At 42.6% G+C, this 16,709-nt stretch overlaps 1 protein-coding gene across 1 annotated transcript in view; it reads right to left on the bottom strand.

Annotated features, from left to right (window-relative positions):
• Window positions 1–16,709, bottom strand: part of AGBL4 (AGBL carboxypeptidase 4) — a 1,405,329-nt gene that overhangs the window by 58,227 nt on the left and 1,330,393 nt on the right. Inside the window, exon 10 of the mRNA XM_057530807.1 lies at window positions 1,960–2,112. Within this exon, the coding sequence (XP_057386790.1) occupies window positions 1,960–2,112 (153 nt within the window). The remainder of the gene's footprint in view (window positions 1–1,959; window positions 2,113–16,709) is intronic.

The following is a 16,709-nucleotide window of genomic DNA, read 5'->3' on the forward strand; positions in this document are numbered from 1 at the left end:
GGGATCACGGCTCTTCTTTACTTGGGTGTCTACTACCCCCATCACAGTGGATAGAGAGGAAAGAGCCAGCAGGTCCGCATTGCAAGTCCTCTCTTCAAAAGTGTGTGAGATGTTAGGCAACTAGCCTTATTGGTCTGAGCCTCAGTTTCCTCATCTGTAAAGCGGTGGTAAAAATCACATCTCTTTTACAGAGCTGTGAGGGTCAGTTCACTTGTGGTTAGAAGGGCTTTCTGTGCTAACCCATGGAAATTGCAGTAAATGAAGAGCCTGGTTTTAATGAGAGAAGGCATGTCCTGTTCAGCAGAATATAAGAGAAGAAGGAAAAGGGGATGAGGAGGAAGAGGGAGAAAGAAAACAGCAAAACAAGACGGATATAGAGACACTGAAAGAAAGAGAGCCGTGTGTATGTATGTGTGTGCGCATTTTGACGTAAAGGAAAGGATCAGAAAATTAGAGTGTCAGATCAGAAAGGACTGTTGAAGTTGAAGCTCATGTAGTGATATCCAACTCTCTCATTCTCGAGTTGGGTACTGAGGGTCAGAGAAGAGGGGAGACAGAGGCTGGACTAGGATAGATGACCTTGACCCAAGCCCTAAGCTCTTAAGGAGGCTGCAATGCAGGAACTCCATCAGGCAAGGCCAGAAATAAAGCTCCTAGACTACACCCTTTTTGTAGACCCTGGAAACCTCACCCCTGTGAGGGTCTCTGAAGTCTGTGGCCCAGCCTCCTGGAGAATCACAGTCTCCCAGGGTCTCCTCCAGAAGACCACACTCTGCTCTGAAACTGGAGTGGTTTCAAAAAGACAAGCATTGGCCATCCTCCAGAGATTTCCACAGAAATAAGCATATGGCTGTTTTCATCCCCGAGCTACTAATGAGGAGCCATCTCATTCTACCTGTTTCAAATGCTGAGGGACCTTGCCCTAGATAGCCAACTTCTCTGGGCTTTAAGTGTCTCTTGGGTATAAAGTGTTGGATTGGGCTAAATAATCTCCCAGTTCCTTTCCTGGTGGGGCATTCCAAGATTCTGGGATTCAAAGCGCATCTTACCTCATGGAGAAATTCATCCTCTCTCCACTAATGTCTAGGCCTGAAGCAACGAGCAGGCATGTTTTCAGCTCATCAACTTCAAAAATTGCCATGCCCTTTGTGGGCCTCTCCCCCTCTGGCCACACGGAAATAACAGCCCTCAGAGATTTCGTATCAAAACAAAGAAAAATGTGCAAAAACTCTTTCCCAAGTTTGCTTCCACCACAGGCTGATTCCCCTCCTTATCTTCCCTGCCATTTCTCAATATTACTTTTTGCTGCAAATTATTCTATCTGCCAGTCCACAGCCTCTCCGGTCCTTCCTGGCGTGTAAGGGGGTAGTAACAACAGTCTCTGGAGTCTGTTGAGATCTTTACTGCCTGCAAAGTACTTTCATATCTATTACTGCATCTGTCCTCCCAGGAAGTTATGAGGCAGGCAAGACAAAAAAATTATCACCCACAAATTACTGACAAAGAAATTGGGGCCCAGAAAGGGCTATGGAGGAAGAGGATGGTGGACATATGACCCCCGTCAGCAGACATGTTAGGCTCCTTCTAAGAGAACGAAGGCCAAAGGTCTGTGAAAGCAGACCCTGGGCCGGGGTCTGGCACTGGGAGATGCTCAGTGAGTTTCTTCTCTTGTTAACGCTGGAATCAGATCAGCGAAACAAATGCCAGCTCCTCAGACAAACCAAGCGCTGTCTTTTCAGAGAGTCTCCCTCCCTGATGGGTGATCAGCTGCTTGCAGGTACGGGCAGAGCTTGTTTACCTCTATCTTTATCACCCACGCAAGACCCAGCGCAGAGTAGGTGTTCTGTGAAGGTTAAACCAAACTGAAGTGAGTGAGGCGAAAGACAGGGAGGTGATGGGAGGTGGGGGGCGGCTTGGGGAGGGAAGCTGGGGCTGCCTGACAGAGAACTCTCCACTCACGTAGGAGAAGTCCTCGGCATTCTGGCAGAGGAGCTTGGGGAAGACGGCCTGCCTCTGGAAGCGTTCCTCATCTTCAAAGATGTTGCCATACATGAAGCCATTCATCATGGTGGAGTGGGCGTGGATGTCAATATAAAACTCCAGGCTTGTTTTCTGTTGAGATAAAGGATAACAAATGAGACATCGGGGCCACAGAGTTTGCCTTAAACACACACACACACACACATTTCCTTGTGAGCTAGCCCTATGTCTCCTCAGATGTAGCAACTATCTGCAGTGTGATTGGAGGGGTTGAGAGTAGGAAGGATCAATTTCTCCTTACTTTTATTTTTTTAATAAATTTATTTATTTATTTATTTATTTTAAAAGTTTTGGCTGCGTTGGGTCTTCGTTGCTGTGTGCGGGCTTTCTCTAGTTGCGGTGAGCGGGGGCGACTCTTCGATGCGGTGCGTGGACTTCTCATTGCGGTGGCTTCTCTTGTTGCAGAGCATGGGCTCTAGGCGTGCGGGCTTCAGTAGTTGTGGCACGTGGGCTCAGTAGTTGTGGCTCACGGCTCTTGAGCGCAGGGTCAGTACTTGTGGAGCACGGGCTTAGTTGCTCCACGGCATGTGGGATCTTCCCAGACCGGGGCTCGAACCCGTGTCCCCTGCACTGGCAGGCGGATTCCTAACCACTGCGCCACCAGGGAAATCCCTCTCCTTACTTTTTTTTTTTTTTTTTTTAATATTTATTTATTTATTTATTTATGTTTAATTTATGGCTGTGTTGGGTCTTCGTTTCTGTGCGAGGGCTTTCTCTAGTTGTGGCAAGTGGGGGCCACTCTTCATCGCAGTGCGTGGGCCTCTCACTATCGCGGCCTCTCTTGTTGCGGAGCACAGGCTCCAGACACGCAGGCTCAGTAATTGTGGCTCACGGGCCCAGCCGCTTCGCGGCATGTGGGATCTTCCCAGACCAGGGCTCGAACCCGTGTCCCCTGCATCAGCAGGCAGACTCTCAACCACTGCGCCACCAGGGAAGCCCCCCCTCTCCTTACTTTTAACACCATCGCCTTCAGGGTCTCAGAGCACTACCATTAGCAGCCCTCTTTAGAGGTCTTCTGAAGTGATGTTACCTACCCACAACAGTTAATACATTCATGACTAAAGGCATTAGCAGCATTTGTTTCTCTGATTAATGAGAAACACCTTCAGGTGACATAATTGTATTTAAATTGGGCCTGCTAATGGTATTGCCCCAAGTGGGTCATTTCTAGCTGAGGGAATCTGGGGTAAATCATGTACCCGCTTCGAAATTTTTATTTGAAAAATGGGTATTTTAATTCCAACCTCAGAGAGTTAGAGTGGGAATCCAACTCAGCGATAATCATTACTGTCATTTACTGCATAGTTAATGCATGCCAGACACCATTCTGGGAGCTTTACATAGGACATCTTAGTTCATTCTTTTATTTAACCTCATTTCATGATGTCACACCTACTCCCCAATAATACATAGTGTATGGGAACAAATAACCTTGTTGTCTATAAAGGTAATTGTGACTAGTCTTTTTCTGCTCTCTGCTCACATGTATTTAAGGCACTCCCTAGCTTGATGTAATGTTATTTGTTAACCTTCTCGACTATGAGCTCCCCGAAGGTAGGAGGATTGTCTGGAAAGCGGCCAGTGCCTGTCCGTGAAGGACGCTCGGTAGCCAGATGCAGAATGAATGAATAAACCACCCAGAGGGATCGTTCCAGACACTGCAATAGACTGCCAGGAATGGGGGAGTTTTCAGGCCCTTAGAACTTCAATGTCCCTCAAATCTGACTTTCTCTTCCTAGACATCTGTCCTTTCTGAGAGTAACATGGGAATAACTGGGGCTGAAAGCCAGGTCTCCTGACCCTTGACACAGTTAATGTATCACCGTTAATGGGTAACACTAGAAACAGCCAAGGCAAGACCTGGCCACCTTTCCATCTGCTTTCTAGCCTGTAGTCCTGGGAAAGAAGAAAAATCCAGGCTTAGAAGAATTCTCCCTCCTTGGGACACTTTCAAACGAAGTTAAGACCAAATGAAAACCATGTTGCTTCTAGAATGTGGGCCTCATGACTGTCATTTCATTTGCCTCAGACTTGGAGTGAAAAATCATGTCTTGCTGAGCTCCCAGTTCTCTGGGTGGCGTAAGCTGCCTTCTGAGAGATACAAGATGCAGAGCTCTGTGTGATATTAAACTCATCATTTTCAGCTTTGGAGGTGGAATATGCAGTGAATCAACAGGAGCCCTATAAAAGTCATCTTTGCAATTTTATTTTCTTCAATTGTCTGTCTTTTCCTCTGAGCTTTTGATGAGCTGCAGAGGAAAGGAGGTGGTAGAGAGATGACTTAAGAAATGGGTAAGGAAAAACTGCAGTTTATATCTCTGGATGTGGGAGCTATTAGAAACCAGTTTCTCTGACATTTCCCAGATCAGCTCGGAGTGGGGAGGTTTCCTGCTTAAGGTCAGCCAGCAAGTTAGTGAAGGAATAAGAATTAGAACCTGATGTGTATAAAATTGATGAGTGATTAAAAAAATAATAATAAAAATAAATTTTAAAAAAAGAGAATAAAAAAAAAAAAGAATTAGAACCTGGCTCCTCCGAAAACCAGTCTGGAGTGGCTTCCACTGCCCCATCCTGACACCTGGCACCTAATGTGATTTTACTTTAAATAACCGTAAAGTGAATTATATTGATTGATTTACATGGTTCAAAAGTCAATAAGATATGAAAGAATTTACAATGAACAATATCCCTTCTACCCCTGTCCTCCAGGCACCCAGGCAAACTCCCCAGAGGCATTTCACATTACCAGTTTCTCATACAAACTTCCAGAGATCATTTACACACCAACAAGTAAATATTCCTCCCCCGACCCCCTTTGCCCCAACGCACACAAAAGGTAGCACATTAAAAACACATCATTCGGGGAATTCCCTGGCGGACCAGTGGTTAGGACTCTGCGCTTTTCACTGCCGAGGGCCTGGGTTCAGTCCCTGCTTGGGGAACTAAGATCCTGCAAGCCGCGTGGGATAAAAACACAATCAAAAATAAAAATAAAAAATAAAAACACAATTTTTGGATCAACTTTTTTTCCTCTCAACATATCTTAGAGATAATTCTTTCTCAGTACATGGTTACCTCATTTTTTTAAACAGTCATATATAAACTAACCAGTTCCCAACTGACAGACATTTGTCTCCAACCTTCTGTTACAAAGTCTTAGTGATTGACTCTGTATAAACACCATTTCACACATATACAATTATACGTAGGATAAATTCCTAGAAGTAGAATTTCTGGGTCCTATGTGCATTTGTGATTCTGATCAACATTGATGAGCTGACCTCCTTAGAAGGACCAGTTTACAGTCCTAGCAATGTATAACAGCATCAGTTTCATGATTACCCTGCAAACATGGATGTGATCAAACTCTTTGATACTTTCCAATTTGGTGGTGAAAATGATATCTAAGATTAGTTTTAATCTGAATTTCTTTTAGTATAATTATCTTTTATTATATGGTTATTATTTTTCACATATTTAGGAACTATTAGCATTTTCTTTTCTATGAATTGTCTGTTTATTTCTGTTGTCCATTTTAAAAATTGGGTTTCAGGGCTTTATTCCTTATTGATTTATAGAAACTATATACTAGAGAAATTAGCCTTTGTGTGTAATATAAAAATATTTTTGCTCAGTTTGTCATTTGTCTTTTGACTTTACATCTGCTAGTACTTTTTTTCCATGTGGAAATTTTTAATGCTAACTTTTTAGACAGATTAATCAGTCTTTTGTGGTTTCTGGGTTGAATTCTTTCATTGTTTCTTCTATTATTTCTATTGTTTCACTTCTTATATTTAAAGATTTCATTTCAATTTTAATTTACATGGATGTAGGGTGTGAGGTAAGGGTTAAACTTTATTGTCCCATGCCATTTATCAAATTGTGCATCTTTTCCCCACTGACTTGAAAAGCCATCTTTACCATATAACTTTTTTGTATGTATTTGGGTTGATTGTTGGACTTTCTATTCTCTTCTAATCATTTGTCTATTCATGTGTCAGTACTACACAATTTTAATTATGTTAAGTTTATAATGTATGTTAATATTTGGAGGGCTAGTATTACCTCATTATGCTTCTTTCCCCATATTTTCCTGTATTTTCTTGCATATTTTTCTATACAATCTTTGTAATTAGCTTCTTTAATTTTCCTTGCTCCCCCAATCCTGTCAAGACTCTTATCACTTTGAGGCTTCCAATCCAAGAATATGCTTTGACTTTCCATTGATTCCATTTTCTTCTGGGTACAGCAGAAAGTTTTAAAAGCTTTTTTTTTTTTTTCTTCATATAGACCCTGAACATACTTTTTGATGCCAAGGCAGTTTATATTTTTAGTTGTTGTTGTAAACATGATATCTTCCATTAAATCTTCTAACTGGTAGTTCTTTATACATATAAAGGCTCTGATTTTCAATGGTTTAAATATGTACCCAGACACCTCACTAATTCTATTTGTTCTTATAATAATTTCTCATTTTATTTTTTTGAGTTTTCATTTACTTACTTATTCAACCCACTTATTCAACCCCAACCACTGAGTACCTACTATGTGTCATATAGTGTTCTAGGCACTGGGAATATGCACCAGGGAGTGTTCTGGGCACTAGGATATAGCAATGAACACAACAGAAAGCTCCTGATCTCAAGGAGTTTACATTCTATGGGAGAGAAAGAAAATAAATCAATTAATAAAAATACTAGATGTCAGGAGGTATAAATGCCATGGAAACAAATAAAGCATAGTAAAAGAATAGAAAGTAATAGAGGTTCTGGAAAAACAGAGCCTTGAATGGAGTAGGAGATTTAGTCTTGAGGATATCAGGTTAATAATCTTCCCGGTAGAAGGAGAAGTAAATGTACTTGGCATGTTCAAGGAACAGCCAGCAGGTGAGGATGACTGAGGTGAATAAAGGGGGCAGTATTTTCCAGGTTTGCAATCTTATCACATACACTTAGCAATTTTATCTCCTCTTTTCCAGTTTTTATGCTGCTAATTTCTTTTTTGTATCTAACTGCATTGGCTAGTATCTTCAAAACAATGTTAAAGGACTATTTAGTTTCTAAGATCCCCTCCCACTCTGAGAGTCTAGATTCTACCTGGAGTAGAAAAAGATCTAGGGAATTTGCCAGCATAGGGTCTGAGTTTGAAGCCTTAGTTCTTTTTCCTCTTCATTACACATATTCAGCACTATGCTGGAAATGCCAAAGACCACAAATACTAATTTCCTCGCCGTCCTGATGATGTTTTGTGTCTAAACTGGCTTTATGGACTTATGTTGGTTCATTAGAATGGAGCAGGGAAGGCAGAGCAGAGTTCCTACCTCTGGTTCTAATGTAAACATAATCTGTGACCATGAATAAGTAGCAGCTCTTCACTGTGCCTCAATTTCCCCATCTTTAAAAGTGGCTGTTGGATGAGAGAGAAGAGATATGGCTTTCTTAAACTTTTTATGATTTCTTCTCAGGCTCAGTTAAAATAAATCCCTCCTTCTCCAAACAGCTTCTTGCTTGGGCCTTGATGTCAGTACTTGTTACTGTACAAGTATACTTGAATACTGTATAGATATACTTGTATACTTGTTACTGTAATCTGGCTGAAAAGTATGTCTGTCTGCCTATGAGCTCTTTGAGGATAGGGACCATGTCTGATTTGAGTTCCATCTCTTTCTTAGTCTACTACAATAGCTTCTGACCTGGTTTTTTTGCTGCTTCAGAGCAACCTTTTAAAATGCAAACAAGGGACTTCCCTGGTGGTCCAGCAGTTAAGACTCCATGCTCCCGATGCAGTGGGCCCGGGTTTGATCCCTGGGTAGGGAACTAGAGCCCACATGCTGCAACTAAGAGCCTGCATGCCGCAACTAAAGATCCCACACACTACAACTAAAAGATCCTGCATGTCACAGCTAAATATCCTGCACACTGCAACGAAGACCCCGCATGCTGCAACAAAGACCCCGCATGCCACAACAAAGACCCAGTGCAGCCAAATAAATATTTTTATTAAAAAAATTGTTTTTATTGGGGTATAGTTGTTTTACAATGTTGTGTTAGTTTCTACTGTACAGCGAAGGGAAGTAGAGTTCCCTGTGCTATACAGCAGGTTCTTATTAGTTACCTATGTTATACCTATTACTGTATATATGTCAATCCCAATCCATCCCAATGCCCCCCTCCCCCGCTTTCCGCTCTTGGTGTCCATACACTTGTTCTCTACATCTGTGCCTCTATTTCTGCCTTGCAAACCAGTTCATTTGTACCGTTCTTCTAGATTCCACATATATGTGTTATATATGATGTTTGTTTTTCTCTTTCTGACTTATTTCACTCAGTATGACAGTCTCTAGGTCCATCCATGTCTCTTCTACAAATGACCCAATTTATTTCCTTTTTATGGTTGAGTAATATTCCACTGTGTACACATAACACATCTTCTTTATCCGTTCTTCAGTCGATGGACATTAAGGTTGCTTCCATGACCTGGCTATTGTAAAGAGTGCTGCAATGAACACTGGGGTGCATGTGACTTATTGAATCTTGGTTTTCTCTGGGTATATGCCCAGTAGTGGGATTGCTGGGTCATATGGTAATTCTATTTCTACTTTTTTAAGGAACCTCCACACTGTTCTCCATAGTGGCTGTATCAATTTACATTCCCACCAACAGTGCAAGAGGGTTCCTTTTTTCTACACACCTTCTCCAGCATTTATTATTTGTAGATTTTCTGATGATGCCCATTCTAACCAGTGTGAGGTGATACCTCATTGTAGTTTTGATTTGCATTTCTCTAATAATTAGTAATGTTGAGCAGCTTCTAATGTGCCTCTTGGCCAGCTGTATGTCTTCTTTGGAGAAATGTCTATTTAGGTCTTCTGCCACTTTTTTGATTGGGTCATTTGTTTTCTTGATATTAAGTTGCATGAGCTGTTTATATATTTTGGAGATTAATCCTTTGTCCATTGATTTGTTTGCAAATATTTTCTCCCATTCTGAGGGTTGTCTTTTCGTCTTGTTTATAGTTTCCCTTGCTGTGCAAAAGCTTTTAAGTTTCATTAGGTCCCCTTTGTTTATTTTTGGTTTTATTTCCATTACTCTAGGAGGTGGGTCAAAAAACATCTTGCTGTGATTTATGTCAAAGAGTGGTCTTCTTATGTTTTCCTCTAAGAGTTTTATAGTGTCCAGTCTTACATTTAGTTCTTTAATCCATTTTGAGTTTATTTTTGTGTATGGTGTTAGGGAGTGTTCTAATTTCATTCTTTTACATGTAGCTCTCCAGTTTTCCCAGCCCCACTTATTGAAGAGACTGTCTGTTCTCCATTGTATATCATTGCCTCCTTTGTCAGAGATTAGTTGACCATAGGTGTGTAGGTTTATCTCTGGGCTTTCTATCCTGTTCCATTGATCTATATTTCTGTTTTTGTGTCAGTATCATATTGTCTTGATTACTGTAGCTTTGTAGTAGAGTCTGAAGTCAGGGAGTCTGATTCCTCCAGGTCTGTTTTTTTTTCTCAAGAGTGCTTTGTCTATTTGGGGTCTTTTGTGTCTCCATATAAATTTTAAGATATTTTTTTCTAGTTCTGTAAAAAAAATGCCATTGGTAATCTGATACGGATTGCATTGAATCTGTAGATTGCTTTGGGTAGTATAGTCATTTTCACAATATTGATTCTTCCAATCCAAGTACATGGTATATCTCTCCATCTGTTTGTGTCATCTTTGATTTCTTTCATCAGTGTCTTATAGTTTTCTGAGTACAGGTCTTTTACCTCCTTAGGTAGGTTTGTTCCTAGGTATTTTATTCTTTTTGTTGCAATGGTAAAAAATCTTCCAACAAACAAAAGTCCAGGACCAGAGGGCTCCACAGGTGAATTCTATCAAACATTTAGAGAAGAACTAATACCCATCCTTCTCAAACTCTTCCAAAAGTTTGCAGAGGAAGGAACACTCCCAAACTCATTCTACAAGGCCACCATCACCCTGACACCAAAACCAGACAAAGCTACTACAAAAAAAGAAAATTACAGACCAATATCACTGATGAATACAGATGCAAAAATCTTCAACAAAATACTAGCAAACAAAATCTAACAACACATTAAAAGGATCATACACCACGATCAAGTGGGATTTATCCCAGGGATGCAAGCATTCTTCAATATCCGCAAATCAATCAATGTGATACACCATATTAACAAACTGAAGAATAAAAACCATATGATCATCTCAATAGATGCAGAAAAAGCTTTTGGCAAAATTCAACACCCATTTATGATAAACACTCTCCAGAAAGTGGGCATAGAGGGAACCTACCTCAACATAATAAAGGCCATATACGACAAACCCACAGCAAACATCATTCTCAATGGTGAAAAACTGAAAGCATTTCCTCTAAGATCAGGAACAAGACAAGGATGTCCACTCTCGCCACTATTATTCAACATAGTTTTGGAAGTCCTAGCCATGGCAATCAGAGAAGAGAAAGAAATAAAAGGAATCCAAATTGGAAAAGAGAAAGTAAAACTGTCACTGTTTGCAGATGACATGACACTATACATAGAAAATCCTAACGATGCCACCAGAAAACCAGTAGAGTTAATCAGTGAATTTGGTAAAGTTGCAGGATACAAAATTAATGTACAGAAATCTCTTGCATTCCTATACATTAACAACGAAAAGTCAGAAAGAGAAATTAAAGAAAGTAAATATTTTTTTTAGAAAATTTTAAAAATAAATAAATAAATAAAATGCAAACAAATTGGGACTTCCCTGGCAGTCCAGTGGTTAAGACTCTGTGCTTCCACTGCAGGGTCGCAGGTTCGATCCCTGGTTGGGGAACTGGGATCGCACATGCCATGCGGCACGACCAAAAATAAATAAATACATAAAATTCTCTAGTTAAAACTGTTCTACCATTCCCTGTTGCTCACAGGATAGAGTCCAAACCCCTTAATATATTTGCATAGGTCCTGCGTGATCTGGCCCCTGCCCCCTGTCTAGTCTCAGCTCTTGCCAATTCTGGTCTGATATTCTACACTCCAGTCCTATGGTGCTGCCTGGAGTACTTCAAACCTCTATGCTTGTGACTTTTGTCTCCACATTTACACACAATGAATGTCTTCTCTGCCTGGAATACATGATCTCTTTATCTGGCTAACTCTGACACAACCTTAATATTTAAGGCAGAAACTAAGTGGATGCTCACCAGTTCCATTTCCTTTTCCTGGACCATGGAAGACATCTCCCAGTCTACTTTGATATTTGGTTGGGATCAAATGGGATGCGGGCAGTGGTAACAAGTGTCACTTCCAAGCCTGGCCATTAAACTTGTATACAATCACCCACATTCTTGCTCTTGTGCATGGAAGCTACATGTAAAAACAATGGTATCATAAGAAGGAAAAAGGCTAGGTAGTAAGAAGGAAAAAGGTTAGGTTGCTGAATCAACACTGAGAGGAAAACGGCCAGGCGAGTCACCTGACCTGCATCAGATTGTGATGAACCTTTACTGTATTAAGCCACTGAGATTTGGGGACTGCTTGTTATAGCATCTAATGTTATTCATCCGACTGGTACAAGGTATAAATTCAAATAGCCTTATTTTATCCTTCAGGGATGAGTTAACAGCATCCTCTGTGCTCTCATAATTCTCTCTCCTGGCACTGACCACATGGCATAACAATGCTTTGTTTATCTCCATCTACCATTAGAATGTGGACTCTTTCAGGGCAGGGACCATACACTGCTGATTTTTTAAATCCACAGGACCAGAGCAAGGCCTGGTATATAGTAGGTTATCATTAGAGGTCTGGTAAGGGAATGAATAGAAAATGAATCAGTGAATTGATGGAATAATGGGTGAATTAAATGAATGAACAGCTGCATCTGAATGTTTTTCCAGCAGTCAAATGAGGTACTTTTCTGTGGCTGTGTCGGAGCAAGGGGTGTGCAGCTAATTCAGGGCCCTTAATTACAGTTTGGGATTGAGAATAGAAGCGGGGACAGCATCTCTGTTCTTTCCTTCTGAACTTAAGAAACTTAATTAAAACTGAGAGATGAAGGGCTGTCCCCTTGCCAGCAGCCAACAGTTCGTCCTGCAATCAGGGGCCTAAAGAGTAAATTAAAATCAGTGCCAATAAAATTAAAACTACCTTAGGGCATATTTGGAACATAATTTAGTGTGGAGTTTGCTTCCTCTTAGACACCGGGGAGGAAATGGGTTAGTTTTTTTTGTTGTTTTCTTGGGGTTTTTCTCCCCTACATTCTGAGCTGCTTCCCTGCTTCACATCAGGTGGCATAAGCCAAAGCCTGAGCTTGGTGCTGTGATATGGGCTGAGTCCTCCACATTAGGGCAGCACTTCAGGGTGGACCACATATCCAATGAAAGAAGGGAAACCCAACCCAGGAAGGGCAGAGGGATTTATCTCAGGTTTGGAGATGAGAAAGAAACTGAAGCTTAGGCGGGCATAAGGACAAGTTGAGGAGGGTAAACTGCTTTAGTGTTCCCTTTGTATAGAGGAGGGAGCTGAAGCTAAGTGAGTTTAAGTAACTTGCTCCAGTGGATGCAGCAGGAAGTGGAGAGACTCAAACCCAGGCTCTGGTTACAAGCCACGCCAGGCATCCTGCTGTGCTCGCAGGAGCTAGCGGTCCAGCAAGGCAATCGCCCTCATCCCAGGAAGGAAGCTTAGGCTTAGCCTCTCAGAAAGGTTGGGGGAGGTGGGGAGAGCAAGGAGGGTTAGAGAACTTCCAGACAACTCCCCTGCTCAGATTTGCCTGAGGCAGCTCTTTCCCCATGGACCTAGGCAAAAAAGCCCCAAATCTGTTTTTTTCATTATCACCTAAAATATCTCTGTCTGTTTTTCAGAAGTTAAAATAGATACTTATGGAAGTCAGGGTGTGTGTCCTAAAGCAGGAAGGAGAAATTTTAAGAAAAATAGAGAATTATTTCCTTAAAAACAACTGAGCAGGACTTCCCTGGTGGTACAGTGGTTAAGAATCCACCTGCCAATGCAGGGGACACGGGTTCGAGCCCTGGTCCGGGAAGATCCCACATGCTGCGGAGCAACTAAGCCCGTGCGCCACAACTACTGAGCCTGTACTCTAGAGTCCGTGTGCCACAACTACTGAGCCCATGTGCCACAACTACTGAGCCTGCGCGCTAGAGACCACGAGGTACAACTACCAAAGCCCGTGCTCCACAACAAGAGAAGCCACTGCAATGAGAAGCCCGTGCACAGCAACGAAGAGTAGCCCCTGCTCACCGCAATTAGAGAAAGTCCACGTGCAGCAACGAAGACCCAACACAGCCAAAAATAAAAATTAATTAATTAATTAATTTTTAAAAAAACCAAAAACAACTGAGCAACTCTAAAAGACAAAATGATGTCCTTTATCACACATAGCCTAGATCTCTGAAGTGGCCCAGTTAAGGCTTCTCTCCTCGCCCTGAGTGTGGCTGGACTGACATTCCTGCCACAAAAATAAAGCATGCAATGAATCAATGGGGACAAAAGGAGGAACAACCACAAAAGAAACCCAGGCAGCCAGCCTAGGGTGCCGAGGGGATGCGCTATGGCCCTTCGTCTCCTGCTTCTCTTCTCTTTACTCTCCAGCCTTGCTGACACCCGCCCCTCGCCACCCCCCACCCCTTAACCTCCCCAGCACTCTCAGGTTCTCCTCTCTGTGCTTCTGTGTCTACTACTCCTGTGGCGGTGGTGGGGGGGTGCCTACTCCCCCTCCCTTTCCCCTCCTGGTAACTTCTTTCTCATCTTTCACTGACAGGCCCAACAGCCTCTTGTCTGTGTAGCCTTCCTTTACTCTCCCGGGGACAGCAGCTCTCTTTTCTGGACTCCCACAGATTTTTAAAATACTCTTCTGTTAAGGTGTTTATCATCCAGTTTTTTCATTCATTTAACAAATATTTACTATGAACCGACTATGTTCCAGGACCTGGGAGTGAACAAGACAGAAGAGGTTCCTGCCTTTGGGGAGCTGGCCTCCAGGTGGGGACGACTTGCCATGAACAGCAGCTAAGCAAGGTGATGGCAGATTGTAACGCATGCTGGGAATGCATGCGGTGAGCCACAGGATGGTGAATAAGTGAGTGGACGGGGCAGTGTCTACTTGAGATAGTGTGACCAGGAAAGGCTTCTGATATTTGAGCTGAGCCTTGAAGGATGGAAACCACAAGCCATTCAATGAGGCCAGCAAGAGAATTCTGGGTAAATAAAGGCTATGAAGCAAGGGTGAATGTGGTATTTTCAAAGACCAGAGGAAAGGCCAATGGCTGTATCATGATTAGTACTGGAGGTGAGCCTGGAGAGGCTTATAGGGTCCAGCTCACGCAGGGCCTTGCAGGCCAGAGTCAGAGTTTGGAGTGTCTCCTATGTACAGTGGAAGCCACCTCAGTAGGGGAATGCTGTAAAAAGATTACCCTGCCTGTGGTGTAGATAATGGATTTTAGTGGCGCATGAGTAGAAGCAGATGCGCTGGTGTCTCCTAAGAGATCATAGTAGCTTGAATTGAAGTGGTGACAGTAGAGGTGAAAAGAGAGGGACATATCTGATAAATATTTTGGCCACACCTCTATAGGACCTGCCCACGGTTTCTGTGCAAGAAGAATCAAAGATGGATCAAGGGGTTATACCTTGAGCAACTGAGCAGATAGTGGTGTCGTGGAGAGAGATGGAGGAAACTGGGATGCAGACCAGTTGGGAGGGTGGTGAGGAATTCAGGAGTTCTGACGTGGATCTCTGCATTTGCAATGACTATCAGATACCAATGTCAGGTAGGCAGTTAAATATATGAAAATGGAGCCCTGGGGAGAAGACTGGACTAGAGATGTAAATGTGGGCATCATTAGCGTGGAGGTGCTACTTAACGTCACTGGGGGAGAGTGTGGATCCAGAAGAGGTCCCAAGACTGAGCCTGGGACCTGCTAAGGTTGAGACTTTGGGTAAAGGAAGAAGCAAAGGAGACTGGGGAGTGACCAGAGAAGGAGGAAGTAAAAAGGACAGTGTGGTTTCATGAAAACCAAGAGAAAAAAAAAAAAAAAAAAAGAAAGGTTTTAAGAAGGAGGGGGGAGTGGTCTGTGAACCCAGTGAAGGCTGGGACCATGCCTGGCTCACCTCTGCATCCCCAGGGTGTATTATAGGGCCCACACTCAGTAAGTCATCAGGGACATTTGCTGAGTGACAAAATAAGTAAGTGAATGAATGGACCAGGTATCCTGCACTCAGAGAAAGGGGCTGTGCGGGGTGTGGCGTTAGGAGTCTCAGGGCCTAGATTCTAGCCAGCGGAGCTATGGAGGGAGGTTAATAATAACAGTATGGAACTTACTACCTGCCAGGCACTCATGAACCCTCCCACAACCCTATTTGATAGAAACATCATTTACAAGTGAGGAAACGAAGGCATAGAGAGGTTAAGTAACTTTCAAGGGATCCCCCAGACCACACAGCGGTAACTGGCAGGACCCAAATAGTCTGGCTCTACCATCCATGCTCTTAACCATGACCCCATCATCAAAAGCTGGTGATAGTTATTAAGTGCTTCCTATGTATGGTCTTTTAATAAAACTCCTGTGCAGGAAGCACTGTTATCAAACTGAGACAAAGAGCTCACAGGGGGCAGAGCTGAAATTCAAACCCATGTCTTTCTGATCTAGGGCTAAGCTGTTCATCTCTAAGCTATTCAGAACACCCAGCCTCTGCATCTGTGGCCTCTTTGGCCTCAGCAGAATAAACTTCAGGGCAAAGGAAATTTGTGAGAGTAATGCTTAGGTGCAGGGAAAAAGCATCAGTAGCAGCAAGGTGAAGAGTAAAAATATTTTTCTACTCTTACAATCCTACTCTACTTAGAAATGAAAAGTAGGATGTACATGTAAATGGAGGCATTTCTCCATCTCTTCCAAGGATCCGGGAAGAGCCAGGTCTGGCCTGGCAGGAGGGAGCCTTCCTTGGCTTCCATCCCCTCCTCCACTCCTGCCTAGAAAAAGGGAGAGAGAACAAAGACTCAGCACAAGCGGTCTGGGTTCATAACAGACCTGCCCAGAACAAAAGAAGAACTGCTGACCTCTGTCTCCTGCTTACTGTAGCAGTGATTGGTGACCCCCATGTTGACTGAGACGATGATGACGATGATAGAAGAGGTTAGTCACAAGAGTTCCATGGTTTTGGGATCTGGCAGACTTGGCTTCAAGTGTCAGTTTAGCCATGGGTGGGCTTTATGACCTGCACCTCAGTTTCCTCATCTAAAAATTGGGGATAATAATCCCAACCTCACAGGGTTTCCATGAAGTCGAATGAGGTGACTGGCTTTGCACCTGGCAAAACATCTGGCAGATTATACACTCTCTATACATTCTTCTCAGTCACACAGTGATACTTCGTTCAAGTGATACTTCGTTCAAGTGCTGTGCTTGGCACCAGGGATATGGACCTCTTTGAGTTCAAAACTTTACAGGGAAGATGGACATTTAAAAAGTAATTGCATGTGCAACGGAAGACTCAAAGACAGGTGCAGGGGCTATGAGAACATAGAAGTGAGAGGGGCTTGGGAACCCAGCTTACATAAATGTAAATTTCTTCCTTGTTCAATAGAACATCTATTGACAATAACCATTATCTTGCACATTTGTAGAGTTTAAAAACCATTCTCACACCAATGAGTTCATTT

Source organism: Balaenoptera acutorostrata, chromosome 1, assembly GCF_949987535.1.
Source record: "Balaenoptera acutorostrata chromosome 1, mBalAcu1.1, whole genome shotgun sequence".
NCBI classification, from domain to species: Eukaryota; Metazoa; Chordata; class Mammalia; order Artiodactyla; family Balaenopteridae; genus Balaenoptera; species Balaenoptera acutorostrata.